General features: G+C 37.9%; 2 protein-coding genes across 2 annotated transcripts in view; both read left to right on the forward strand.

Annotated features, from left to right (window-relative positions):
* The first annotated feature begins 4224 nt into the window (after positions 1-4224).
* The window catches only part of LOC136857944 (uncharacterized), a 61904-nt gene continuing 51559 nt past the window's right edge, over positions 4225-14569 (forward strand). Inside the window, exons 1-2 of the mRNA XM_067137069.2 lie at positions 4225-4311; positions 5500-5559. The gene's annotated coding sequence lies outside the window, so the exon portion shown is untranslated. The remainder of the gene's footprint in view (positions 4312-5499; positions 5560-14569) is intronic.
* LOC136857945 (uncharacterized) overlaps positions 13666-14569 on the forward strand; it is a 227703-nt gene continuing 226799 nt past the window's right edge. Inside the window, exon 1 of the mRNA XM_068228317.1 lies at positions 13666-13773. Within this exon, the coding sequence (XP_068084418.1) occupies positions 13752-13773 (22 nt within the window). The 5' untranslated portion in view covers positions 13666-13751. The remainder of the gene's footprint in view (positions 13774-14569) is intronic.

The following is a 14569-nucleotide window of genomic DNA, read 5'->3' on the forward strand; positions in this document are numbered from 1 at the left end:
TTAAATTAACACAACCTGGCAGCTAAAGAAAACAATGTTTAATACATATGGAAACAGAAATACTGAGTTCTTCTCAAATGTAAACTAAATAATAGTCTCAACCCTTTGTGAAGGAAACTAATTCTATAACATATCATACCAACGCTAAAGGGAAAACAGCTTAATCATCTGTAAAAATAACGTTAATACTGTATCTGGTTTCTTGCTTAGGTTAAGAATTGTTCAAAGAACGGAAAGCACTCGGCCGAACTCGGGGCTATTCGGCACATGTCGTATCTTTGACCTCGTGTAGCAAATGACGAGTTGAATACTCGTCAACTGAAGTAACTCGTATTCGGAAACACTGCCAACTCGAGTCGGCGACAATTGCTATGTCTTGTGAATGAGATGGGATGTGCTACAGATATTCCAACTAGGCAAGGCGTGTAAGGGAACACGAATACATTTTTTTATTCACAGAGTTTACTCGAGTCCATGTTATGACTCTGAATATAGACTATAGGATTCTCAATTGATGTACAAAAAATTAAAGTAATCGCACTCGTAGTAACTTATTCAAATAGTAATAACGAAATTTACACCAGAGATCATATACATGTTAGAGTAACACTGGTCAGCAGCTGAATAAAAAATCATTTGATAAAATGAAGAAGAAAAGCTCTGAATTATTCTTAAAATATAGTCTCAACCCTCTGATTTAAAAAACTAATGGATAACACTAATAATACTAAAACTACAGGAAAACTCTTAATAATGAAGAAATTGAATATCATTACGCACGCTTCCTAAAAAATCAAGCGGAATATTTTTGTTCTAATCATAGTATGTTCTCCCATTTATGATTTGCAGGCTGCAGCACACCAACTATTGAAAAATAAAATTTTGTCCAACTTGTTTAGTGACAGTCTGTTTCGTCACTCATTTGTGACCATACCAGCCTTGGAAAATAATCTTTCGGATGGAACAGAAAGCACTCGATCTCACTCGGGTTGATTCGGGCGAGTAGTTCGTATCTCTGACTCGGGCGACTCGGGAGCGAGTCAACGAGTGAGATCTTATCGCAGTCGGCCATGGTTCATGTGGACATCCGTCGATTTCTTTACTCGAGTTACAACAGGAAGTCACTCGAGTTGACTCGAATACATGCTTGACTCGAGTTAAACGAGTTAAAATATTCGACTCGTCACATCACTATAGGCAACGCACAAACTTAGCATGCTGTTCCGAACGCGACCAGTTCTCTTTCAACACTGTTAGCGCAAATTATGTTAAACGTGTGCTGTACTCTATCACTTCCGATGCGACAGGTAATGACGGTATCTCTATAAAATTAATTAAAAACATCATTGGGGCTGTACTACCAATACTGACTCACATATTCAACTACTGCCTGACCAATGGAGTATTCCAGGGGGGTGTCTTCCCGCATCGCGCTCACTTGTTTCTCTCCCTGGCCGCCTTCTGCGTGACGTCATGGGATGTGAAAACAGCACTCGCCTGTCCTGCTAACACGTATTACTACTATACGAGCCCAAATCAACTTCACGAACAGAACAGAACAGTATTACTACTACAGTCTAAAATGGTCATAACTTCTGAACCATTCATGCAAATAATGTCCTGACAAGGTTATTGTAATCCTTATAAAATACTCGAGGAGGTCAAACAATTTATTTCGATGAGGAATTCGAGGATAATATCGAAATATTTATTTAATTTTAAGGAGCTAAATTTTTTACCTCGGACTCTAGCATAAAATCGCTTCTACAGGGCAACCGGTTGGATATAGGTATATACCATCGCGGACTTTTTATAGAGGTTTCTATGTTCTACATTACGCACGCTTACACTCGGGGTCTATCGTTGACGGTTTAGGCAGCGTAAGCCAAGAAAGCAAGTGACCGACCGTCCGACCATTTTCTCTCTTTCTTCGTATTTACCGGTACTGTATATCGGATCAGGGATACTGTATTATTTCACGAGCTTCGAAATATATTCAGAAATATAAGTTATTAGCACATAATAATGTTAATGTTATTGGATTTTACGTCCCACTAACTATGTATTTGAGCACCTTCACTACCGGAATGAGACAGGATCGAACCTACCAAGTTGGGCTAAGAAGGCCAGCGCTCTACCATCTGAGTTGCTACTCAGCCCGGCTATTAGCACATAATAATATTATAGTAGTTCACTACGTGTTCGTGTTGTCAGTATCTGGAGTAGAACCACTGTACTGATTAAAATGCAGTCAACATATTATGGAAACGTGTGTGGTGCTATAAATGTCGGCACGTAAAAGAACTCCCGTGGGACAAAATTACGGCACCTCGAGTCCCAGAAAACCGTAAATGTTGTTAGTGAGACGTAACACAAATAACGTTATTATTATTTTGCATATTATAAAGACAATAACGACAACAACCATCATAGCCAGTTAGTTTGCTACTGTGATGGCATAACAATACTTCCTCGTCAGCAATGCTTGGTTGTTGATTCGCTTTGTAATAAACTCTTCAATATCTCCATTATTACAGCTTATCAACCCCCACAGTACCCCTTGCCTGTGATAATAAATGATTAAAAGGTGAACTGCCAGGGGCTCTTAACTTGGAGGCATGGGTTAGCAACCACGCCTCCCCACCCAGTTGAGTCTGCGATTACTTCTACTATGTTGCACCAGGTCCCTCATTTCCATCCTTTATATCCAATTTTTTTGGTCAACTCTTGCTTTTTTCTGACCCCAAAAGAATTAGGTTTGTGAGATCTAAGATTTTCATTTCATGCCTCTCATGGCCCTTCACTTCCTTTTGCTTGATACCATCATTCTTCCAATGGTCAGACTTTTCCTCCAATGAGTATAGTTAAGCGGAGATTATTATTTTGTAATTGTCTGTAATGTCACTTGTTTTGCCATATTTTGATATATGTATTTATCTGTTTTAGGTCAACTCAAGTTCTTATCTGTAGCTTTTAGCTTTCATGTCTGTTTGTTACACCACCACAGGTAAACAGCTGAATAGATCTCAAATAAAATTCATGTTTAGAGTCTACTCATCCAGGAGGAGGTTTTGATATGCATATAATTTTAAAATCACTGTATAGGCTGGGGGTTTATTGGAAGACCAGAAGAGATATTTTTCTTCAGTTTTCCCTTACACTATTGATTATATCTCGACCAAACTTCAGATTTAGATTCTACTCATCCAGGAACAGGTTTCGATATGCATATCATTTAAAAATCACTGAATAGGCTGGGGGTTTATTGGAAGTCCAGAAGATAAATTTTTTCAATTTTCTCTTACACTGTTGATTATATCTCGACCAAACTTCACATTTAGAGTCTACTCACCCAGGAGCGGGTTTCAATATGCATATCATTTAAAAATCACTGAACAGACTGGAGGTTTATAGGAAGAGTTATTTTCAATTTTCTCTTACACTATTGATTATATGTAAAATTTGTAGACCATTATATGAAACGCTCCTTCATTTTAAGGAATTTTTTCGTATGTACATAATTTCACTTACTCTTCAAATGACAGAGAAAATTACTACTTTTTTATGGGCTTCATGCTCTGCAGCCACTAATGGACGCCCTCGCAGACCTACAGTAGATCTACTGGTTCCCATGGCAATGTCTCATTCTGCTTGCCAGCAGGGAAGTAATGTAATGCCATTTTTGTTACCATTCCTGTAAACTTGTGGTTTTTAGTCCGGTAAAAGGTAAGAGATGAGTCAAGCTGACATTCTGAGGTCTATTTGCAGAATATCGGTGGAGGTTACAGTCATATTCGAATAGTGCTAAGCGTGGCTGTTAATTATTTCATACTGTAAGATGTTTTCTGCCATTTGCTATAATTGTTACTGTATTTATCCTCTACTTCCAGTTTATTCTTTAATTTCTTACCTCTGCCTTGCCTCTTTAGGACTAACTAATAACATCATAACTACTTACCTATATGAATACTTAACCTGCCCTGCACCTTTTCATATACCAGTTAACGTAAGAAATTTCATTTTTTTGTCCGTATTGAACTGAGATTACAGTGATTAAACTTTTTAGGGTCCACCCATTCAATACAATAATAATGTAGTCCAGATGTAATTACAACATTCTAAAATTTATTCAGGACTAGTTTCGATGCATTAAAAAAGAAATCATTGTAGTCTTTGTATGCCATCGAACTAAAGCAGGATCAAACTCACTCACCTTGGGGACAGCTAGTCAGCAAGGCTGTTTCAGAACGTGAGGCCAGGCTCTGTCCTGACCGACTTAAGAAGAACGCTGCTCGATGTGTGACGCAGATCGTAAGCCAAAGTTCTGTTCTCATACAATTAGATAATACCAATTAAGTGAAACTTCGTTGGATGGATTCAATAAAACTGGTACATAGGTCATTTCATGTAGATGAGAAAACCAAACCACGAGGAATATTTCCTGGCGTTAACAGAATAGCAAATTAGTTATACATCAGCAAACAAAATACATATTGTGCAGCAGAGAAAGGAAAGAAGGTCAGCTCAGTAGCACAGATCAGAAAAAACTGTTGAAGGTCACAAACTCTTAAAAGGAGATAGAGCAAGACTTGCAATTGTTAGAAAATTAAGCTCAACCTCAACTGAAGCTATATTTCTTACTGCTCCATGATGTGAAATGAGCCAGATGCATTAGCAAATAACCTTTTCAATGATGACACTCAGCACCTCAAATTAGACCTGTAATGGAAGCATGTATCAAAAGAAATTTTCTATTTCTATGGCAAAATTAATTGGATACCATGATTGTTCATCAGAAACTCAGATTTCTGTACCAAAAGTGATAAATGCCAACTTTGAACATTTCCTTCACTCTGTGAGATCCTACAATTGTTCATTCCTTATCACTGGCTGCGTGCATGTGAAGCAGCCGAAAATGACTAGAAGCCATTGGAGATGAACAACTGGTATTTATTTCATCAACTGTCTGATCAATACTGGGAAGACATTTTCTTGAAGACAGAGACTGTAAGATCAGTCTATATAAGAACTCATGAAAAGGGCTTAGAGATACCTGCATATTGAGGTATATCATAAGTCAGGACTGTATATTCCCATGCAAAGAACAGGTACAAATGCTAGTTAACAATAAAAATAACTGTGATTCATCTCATTTTGTCTCTGTTAGTGGCTGTTATTGCCCATTCATAAAGTGGTTTTGAATTTGAATGTTCAGAGATATTCTCCAGATTGCTCTTCTGGTCTACAGCTCCAAATGTCAAGAGGTGGCTCCCAATTTTCTCTTGTTCTTATACAACATTAGTCTAATAAAATTTGTGAAAACTGTGTTACATTACTGCAAGTTGCTAAGTTCTCCATACTTCCAAGAATTTTAAGAGGATAAGTTTCTTCAGTTGAATAACTCAACTATTTTTTATTTTTAAAATTTTGTATTTATACAGTTATATGTACAATAACAATTCAGAAGTACTACAGCTATGCATTTAAAACTTGTTACAGACCGGAAAAAAATCATCTTCATCTGACTTGAGTTGCAAAGTTCTTTGTTGGAAGGAACAGGTTAGTTATTTACAGTAGAACTATGTAGTATCATTCCTATGTATACCTTTGAATATGTAGCTGCTTGACAATGCTATATCATTGAGGACAAAAACAGATGTAGTCGATTACTAAACAGTAGGCCACTAAATTGACCAGTGGTCTGCTTATACTGTCCATGGTGAATACATTCCTTCTTCAAGCAGTGGGAATATCTTTCTGCCAGAGACAACAATGAACTTATTTACATCGTGTTATAAACATCTACAGTGTGAGGAGGGAATTGGAATATATCTAAGAATTTTCCACATTTTTTTCCTAATGTCTATCTTGTATATGCCAGGTCGAGCAGCTTGTCATTCTCAATGCGATTTTATTTTGGTGTAAATAAATATCACAAAAGATACGTTCACTTCCTTGCACAGAACCACTTTATTGCCGCTATATCTATTCCTTAACAACACACAGTTATACGCAACACAACACTGTTAATGGAAACACAATGAAGCAATTTACTGTTGAGTCTTGCTTTATGATGGTAAAGTGAATAATCCATGTGTGATGGTGAAGTGAACGATCAGTGTGAGGACTTGTTGGTATCTATACTTGACAGACTCAACAGTAAATTGCTTCAGTGTGTTTCCATTAACAGTGTTGTGTTGTTTATAATTGTAACACTCACTCTAACCCACACTCTACTACACTCTGGCCTCTCGGCCTGTCAGCTCAATATTGAACAAGGAACGCAGATACAGCACCCTGTCTCAAAGTATTTAAGGTTTAAAATACCTGCTGCACATGAGATTAGTCGACCACAGCTGGCGAACGAGGAACGAGCTCAGTGCTGGTCGGTCAAGGACAGGCTATGTCATATAGAATGTTCGATAGTTCCATGCCTGATAACTCAATAAATACAATTAGTATCATGATTTGGACTACATCACCATGTAGCCAATGTTAAATTATGAACAATCACCAAGTCTCAAGCAAATCCATGGAGAATTGATGAAGTTATTGCAAGCTGAAGTTTTAGGGAAATCACATGATGCAACCAGTTGATTTTGTATAAATTGAGGACCAGGTGACACGATAGGCAGATGTGATTTCACAGCCCAGCCATGCTGGCTGACTGTAGGATGGTCTACGACGAAATTCTACAAGTGTGTTACTGTAAACTTCAATAGAAATCCATCACATAAAGGTGATTGGATATTTTCTATCAGTTCATATTTCGAGTAGTGTACATCGGACTTGCATTTTTCAAGTTATATTAGAACTGTGAAATTGAACTTAGATTCTGGAACTGTGAATTCAAACTTAGTTGAATGTTGAGTCCTAATCTTAGGACTTGTATTTCCAAGTGTAATTCAAATTCTTTATTTCGTCAGGCTGAGTGGCTCAACAATTGAGGTGCTGGCCTTCTGACCCCAATTTGGCAGGTTTGAACCTAACTCAGTCTGGTGGTATTTGAAGGTGCTCAAATACGTCAGCCTCATGTTGGTAGATTTACTGGCATGTAAAAGAACTCCTTTGAAGTTTTCCTATCTTCCAACTCCTGCAGGACTAAATTCCGGCACCTTGGCGTCTCCGAAAACGAAAAAAAGTAGTTAGTGGGACGTAAAGCCAATAACATTATTATTATTAAATTCTTTATTTCTTTCTTTGAGAGGAGATGTTGACTTAGTCTTTAAGACATTGCCTAAGACAAGGAGTTTGTAAATACAGCTCGAAAGCTGATTAACATTTGTTCTACATTAGAGTTGAATAGACTTAACCAAGTAGCTTCAGTAAAGAGAAATTATTTTCTCGTACAAGTGGTTGAAGGTCATGACAATACTATGTGTAGTATTAGACATAACAGAGTGATCTCAGTGAACAAAGTTTTATTTATCTTCGTAAATAAGTATCCCATATTATATGTGTGAATGGAAATAAATCCACATTCTGTAATTATCAAGTGTCATGTTACAATAGCGTGTTGTAGTCTCACCGACTTGTAGATAAGTTTGACAATCGTAGGACGTAACAAAACTTCTTATGCATTTGTGTCCTCTTACTTCATGTTCTGTGAAATGCACAAGTGAATCATTACTTTGAATTTATTTAAAACTATGTCCAGTGAAATTTTCAAAACTATGCCAAGTGAATGATTTATTTTCAAAACTGTGCCAATTGAAATGTTTCTTTTGAAAATCTTTAAAAACTGTATCAAGTGAATTTTGATTTTGAGTGCATATTTGATCCTATGAACATTCAAACTGCAGAATAATCTCTACATTTTCAGTTTGCAGTAAGATTAAAGAAATGTTCATGGCAGATTCTATTGACATTCTTGACGGTAACCACATTTCTTTGCTCCCTTCATGGGAACCATTCAAACTGCTCTGATAATCAGTTGAGTGTACATAATTTTACGGAATAAGTGAACCCTGCAACTTAGACTCCCAGACCGTCTGTAATCTGCCAGAACTTCTAGTCGTCGTGGGAATTTGCGTGCTCCCATTGTACAGAGAGCTGACCTATGGTGTGGGGAAGGAGTACCAGGAGCGAGGGACATCGCCTGGCGCAACACAAAGGATATTCACTCCTCTTTTGCAACTCCGGCGGTATTAAAAGTGCTATGCAACTAGTCTTCTTTTATGAATAAACAAATAGTTCAATTTAAATAGTTTTTCAAAAACCTCTCCCTCTGTATTCATTCTATGCATGGACTGTACACGCCTTGCATAAATCCATGCTCTCAAAAATAGCTAAGTATGGGTGTTCCTGGTACCGTACAGAGAAGAGGGGGTAAGAGTAGCACCCATGTCGTTGGGGCTCGACTTAATTGGAATGCTAGTAAGACATATCAGTGATTTGATTTGGATGGACAATTTCATAAGTGACGGACTTATTTGTAAGAGAACAGTGATTTACCAAGTGAACTTGAAATTATAAATTTCAAAGTAAATGCAAATAGACATTCATATGAGGCGCAATGCTAGGATAGTAATTCAAAGACAATATTGAACTTTGAATTTCTTCTAGTGTAAATAATCGATAGGTTAAAGAGTGTTTAAACATTTTGAGTGAATTTTTCTAATCAAACTTTAAACCACTGAACATTAATGGTAAAACTGAGACCTTTAACAAGTGAATGATAGCGTTTTCTACTGTTAGCCATTTCTGTCACTCAGATATTATACCAGCAAAAATAGAAAACATATTCAAGGTTAGTTTGAACGAAAGGGTCACCAAATCCAACACTAATTTACGATGGCAAATAAGTGAATCTAATGCTAATCTAGGAAATGACACCACTCAGCTCAAGGAATCAAATGCTAATCTAGAAGGTCACATTGCTCAACTTAATGAATCTAATGTTGCAACCAACGCTAGCATGACTCAGCTTGGTGTTGACTTAGAAAATCGCATTGCTGCAAGCAATGCTAGAATCACGCAACTGAATGAAACTGTTACACATGCCCAGAAGGGGATTGATACTAAGTTAGCAGAAGATAATATCAATCCAGAACGTAGGTCTACTCAAGCTGGTACGGTACCAAAATCAAAAAGAGATTTATTGAGTCTAACACAAAAAATGGATTCTAAGTTCACGGAAATCAATGAACGACTAACATGTAACTTAGGAGCCATGAGGGAGAATATTAAAACCCAAGTAGTGGAAGACATGAAATCTGCCTTTCCTCCTTGTCAGCACATAATTAAAGAAGTAGAAAGCTTAAAGGCAGACTTCCAGGAGTCTCATGGAAAGTTCATAGGATATAAACTTCATGGTTCTGATCTGTATTGAATTGTAATTGGCAGTGTTGCCAACTTATATTTCCAAGATACGCTAAATACTACTAAAAACCTGCTAAAATTCTGTCAAGGAATCCGATCTCCAATAATGAGCAACACAAATTAGGAATAATAATAATAATAATAATAATAATAATAATAATAATAATAATAATAATAATAATAATAATAATAATAAAAGTAAATGTCTGCACTCACCTGATCTGTCAGTTTCACTGGGATTAACCCCCTGCCTGCGAGCCGGTGAGCTAAAACTTGTAGGCGTTTTACTGCTGGGTGCAAACTAGGTGAATCCCCTACCTCAAATGCCACACACAGAACAGGCCAGTTCATCAAACGGTCTTCCTTCATAGCATAAATATAATTGCTACTCTCTCACAGTTTCATTATCTGTCGTCATTCGTCAACTTACGAGATAAGTACCCTTTCCCCACGCATTACAAATGTATAATACCATGATCTCATAACATCAAATCCAAATAGCAAGTTTTCCTCATGTGACTGCTAGCTCCTGATAAGAAATACAAAATAACTCAGAGACAGACTGGAGTACAAATTTAAAAAAATGTGAAATGGATAAAACACTAAATTCCGCTATAATAAATCTAGAATTCTGCCAAAAAATCCGTTGTCCGCTAAATGTTATATTTCTCCACCGACAGTCTTCTAATTCCGCCAAATTTAGCAGAAAATCCGCTAAGTTGGCAACACTGGTCACAATATTATTAAATTAATGTCTTAATGGTCCGCCTTTCAATACTATAATATGCAATAATCTAAAAAACATTAACTAGTGACTAGTTTCGGCTGGGAATGGCCATCTTCAGCCTTAATGTAAAACATCTAATAACTAAACAAACGTACATGCACACAATTGACATAAAACAAATGAAAGAAATATATACAAATTGACATTAAAAATTGGGATGATATTATGGGTAAATTTGAAAATAACTAGGTTCTAAATTCTTGCATCTTGAGTATGCTCATCATCGAGACTCTTTTATGTATTAATATTCACAGAACTATTAGTTCTAACACTGCTAATCATTACTAATTCAATTGTAAACGGGAACTGGTAAATGTTGATCCCATAGTCAATCACCAAATCTGCTTGAGTGGTGTTAGCCGTATGCAAGTCATTGGACACCACTGTAAATAACCACCAGCTGGCGCAGAACTGCTAGATGGTTTTTCAACATCAATCAACTTAACAAAATGCTATGCTCTCATGGTGCTTGTTAAATCATGCTGAAATGTTGTTGGACATTGTCAGGACAGCACATGAAGATGTGGTTAAATTAGATACATTGTGTCTGGTATAACATTTGCAATTCATTGCAGTGCCCATGAAGTTAACCTGAATAAATTAGATAAAATTAAATTAATGAACTGAAGGAGAGAATGTGTGTGTTAGTTAGATGGCATAGGTTATATGAGACTTACCTCTCAATATGGCATGTGGTGTGTGGTCTATTGTTGTCTGTGCTTCAGACTAACTGTTATGAGATTCAAAGGATAAGGAAGGGGCGGGCAAGGAGGGAGAGGCTGGGCAAGGTGAGAGTGGTGGGGTAAGGTGAATAATCCCCGCACCCTAATTTTGGAAGGCTCATTTAAGAAAAATTAAATGTAGGTACTTAAATTTCTTCCATCGAAAAAGTAACGTAGGCATAAACAATCATTTCATATCACTCCGTGAGGTTCACGCGGTCTTTACGCAAATACAAACATATAAATTTACGGATATAGCTGCTTTGCCTGAGATTATAAAAATACATTATCACTAGTATGAAATACGGTATATTTGGCATAAAAATTAGCTAGTAAGTCTACTTATGTGACAGATATTTAATTAATCTGAACTTGCAATAGGCTCGATTCCCTGTAGATCGGAAGATTCATTGTCTCTTACATCACTAGAATCCTCTCCTATAAATGACTTACAGATTCGTCACACTTGACGTCTAAAATACTTCTCACACGTGGTCTCTTTTTACTCGGATAGTAACATGACCGGTGGTCGACAATTCTTTTCGTGCAATGTAAACACTTAAAACAGTCACATCGGAGAATTCGGATACACCAAAAACTTGTTAATTCAAAGTCTTAGGAACACCGAAATCGGATTTCGAATTAACGGCCAACTTGTAATTCAGAAATGCCAACCCTCGCCGCGTCACAAAAAATTCTAATACCCATTTCTGCTTGCAATTAACATTGATTCACAGTTTAAAACTTTCGAATGCTATGAAACAAACTATATCCAACATGTATCCAACAAGTTGCATATATAGTATTCATATAATGCACTTGGATAATCACTGGCAAACATAACCTCACACAACGAAAGAAAAATAATTATTCAAAGGCGAGGAGAAATTATGCTGGCTCCCCTGTGCAAGTGCTTTATTAATTGGGTTACTGTACTGTATGAATTTTAGATGCCTTGTACTTGAACGGAAAGTATCCGATGCCCTTCAAACATCGTGGTTTATCGAACTTTGCTATGACGAGGGAAGTAGGATGTCTCTCACTTCTTCTTCTCTTTTTGTTGTATTTGATGGACTTCGCTCGTGTGTTACGTCCAGCCACTATAGTCTTATATATAGTAAAAGATCGTGCAAGTAGGCCGTGTGGTTAGGGACGCGCAGCTGTGAGCTTGCAACCAGGAGATAGTGGATTTGAACCCCACTGTCGGCAATCCTGAAAACGGTTTTCTTTGGTTTCCCATTTTCATACCAGGCAAATGCTGGTGCTGTACCTTAATTAAGGCCACGGCCGCTTCCTTCACACTCCTAGGCCTTTCCTGTCCCATCGTTGCCATAAGACCTCTGTGTCCTGGCATTGCATCCACTTACTTGTGCCAGGCACCTCACTTTCATCTATTCTGTCCGACCTCCCTTGGTCAACTCTTGTTCCTTTCCGACCCCGATGCTTTTAGGTTTCCGAGGGCTAGGGAGTCTTTCATTTTCACGCCCTTCGTGGCCCTTGTCTTCCTTTGGCTGATATCTTCATTTTTCGAAGTATCGGATCCCTTCCATTTTTCTTTCCTTCCCACCCTCCATCCTCCAGGGGCTCTGAACTTCGGAGCGTGGGTTGGCGACCACGGGGCCCTTAGCTGAGTCCTGGCATTGCTTCCACTTACTTGTGCCAGGCTCCTCACTTTCATCTATCCTGTCCGACCTCCCTTGGTCAACTCTTGTTCCTTTCCGACCCCGACGCTATTAGGTTTCCGAGGGCTAGGGAGTCTTTCATTTTCACGCCCTTCATGGCCCTTGTCTTCCTTTGGCTGATATCTTCATTTTTCGAAGTATCGGATCCCTTCCATTTTTCTTTCCTTTCCACCCTCCATCCCCCAGGGGCTCTGAACATCGGAGCGTGGGTTGGCGACCACGGGGCCCTTAGCTGAGTCCTGGCATTGCTTCCACTTACTTGTGCCAGGCTCCTCACTTTCATCTATCGTGTTCGACCTCCCTTGGTCAACTCTTGTTCTTTTCCGACCCCGATGCTATTAGGTTTGCGAGAGCTAGGGAGTCTTTCATTTTCACGCCCTTCGTGGCCCTTGTCTTCCTTTAACCGATATCTTCATTTTTCGAAGTGTCGGTTCTCTTCCTCTTTTTTCCTCGAATAGTGTTATATAAAGGATTGTTGCCCAATTGTATTTCCTCTAATAACAATAACCACCACCACCACCATCACCACCCTCTAATAAACGTTCTCCACCCCCTTTCTCTATTTATCATTTCTTTATCAATTACAACGGCAAGTTGTTTCGAGTTGAACCTCGTATTTCTTTCATTATTTCTTCCTATTTTTTAATATATTTTTATTTGGCTTTATTCTTTTTTAATGTTTTAAATTATTTTAAAACCTATATATCCACTTTGAATTTGATGAAATTAAATCCTACATTGTTTTCCTAAGACTTCATTCACGTCACCTTTTACTCTTCGGCCGGTGAAACAAATGCCTACAAGACCTGCCTAGCAACGACTTTACATAAGTGCATACTTGATCTGCTTATGAACTTCAAATATATTTGTTTTCGGCGCAAGATAGTGATGTTCTGTTTACTCTCTTGACTGTGATTATTTTGTTTTGAACATTAACTGAATTGCTACGATATGATACAATGTTAATTTTTTGCCTGTGTTCAATATATTAGTTGTTTTAAGATCTTCGCTAATTGGCTGATGATGACACTTGAAATGTGTTGAAACCGGTCCCAATAAACAGGTTGTAACTACTTTTTATTTCAACTTGCTACGGAGTATTGAAAGGTGGATCCTTCCCTATAATATTGTACATCTTCTTATTTCTGAAGACAAGGTTGTCACAAAATTCATCATCTTCCATACGCTCCTGAAAACTTGTACAAAACTCAAAATGGTTTACTTTGTCAGCCGGCGACAATGCTTGGAGCAGATGCGAATGGTAAAGGGTGCATCTGCAATCTTTTCTTTACGATTTTCCAAATGGTTGAATGAGGCATGTTCATTTCCCTGCTCGCTCGATGAGTTGACTTTTGCGGGCTACGTTCAAAACTGCATCACACACGCTCAACCATTTCTTCAGGCACACTAGACCGGCCTGTTCATTTTCCCTTGCACAGACATCCTGTGGTTTTGAACTGTTGGTACCATCGGCAAATGGAGTTGGCGCTGGGTAGACCTTTCTGATACTTTGTTCTAAAGTTTCGTCGCATGGTTGTCACAGATTGGCTGGTATGAAATTCCAGAACAGCATATGCTTTTTCACTGTTAGTTGCCATCTATGCAACTGTTGGAGTAGAGGACACATCGTGTCTGCCAGATTTTGCAACTGTTACGCTCTCGCGGGCATTGGGGGAAGCACAATGTATGGAGGACTATTCAAACAAAACAAAACAAAACAAAACAAAACTTTGAGGGATACTTGCCTTACAACATCAAACATCATCACTTTATCTCTAATAATATGGCTAGAAATAATTGACAAAACTGCTCAAATCATTTGTGCGCACCCTGTAAAGGTCAAACGAAATGTAATTTCCATACAAGGTACAAAGAACACAAAAATGCGATCTGATATAATCCATATTCAGCCTTCGGGGAGCACAAATATGACTGTTCACACCATTTCACAGACACAAACACAAATCTAAAAATTTTACACACCAAAAATAAAAGTAAATATTTGAATATAAAGGAAGCAAAAAAAAAAAAAAAAACAACAAACACACGCAAAAATG

The sequence above is a fragment of the Anabrus simplex genome, chromosome 1, assembly GCF_040414725.1.
Source record: "Anabrus simplex isolate iqAnaSimp1 chromosome 1, ASM4041472v1, whole genome shotgun sequence".
Classification (NCBI taxonomy): domain Eukaryota; kingdom Metazoa; phylum Arthropoda; class Insecta; order Orthoptera; family Tettigoniidae; genus Anabrus; species Anabrus simplex.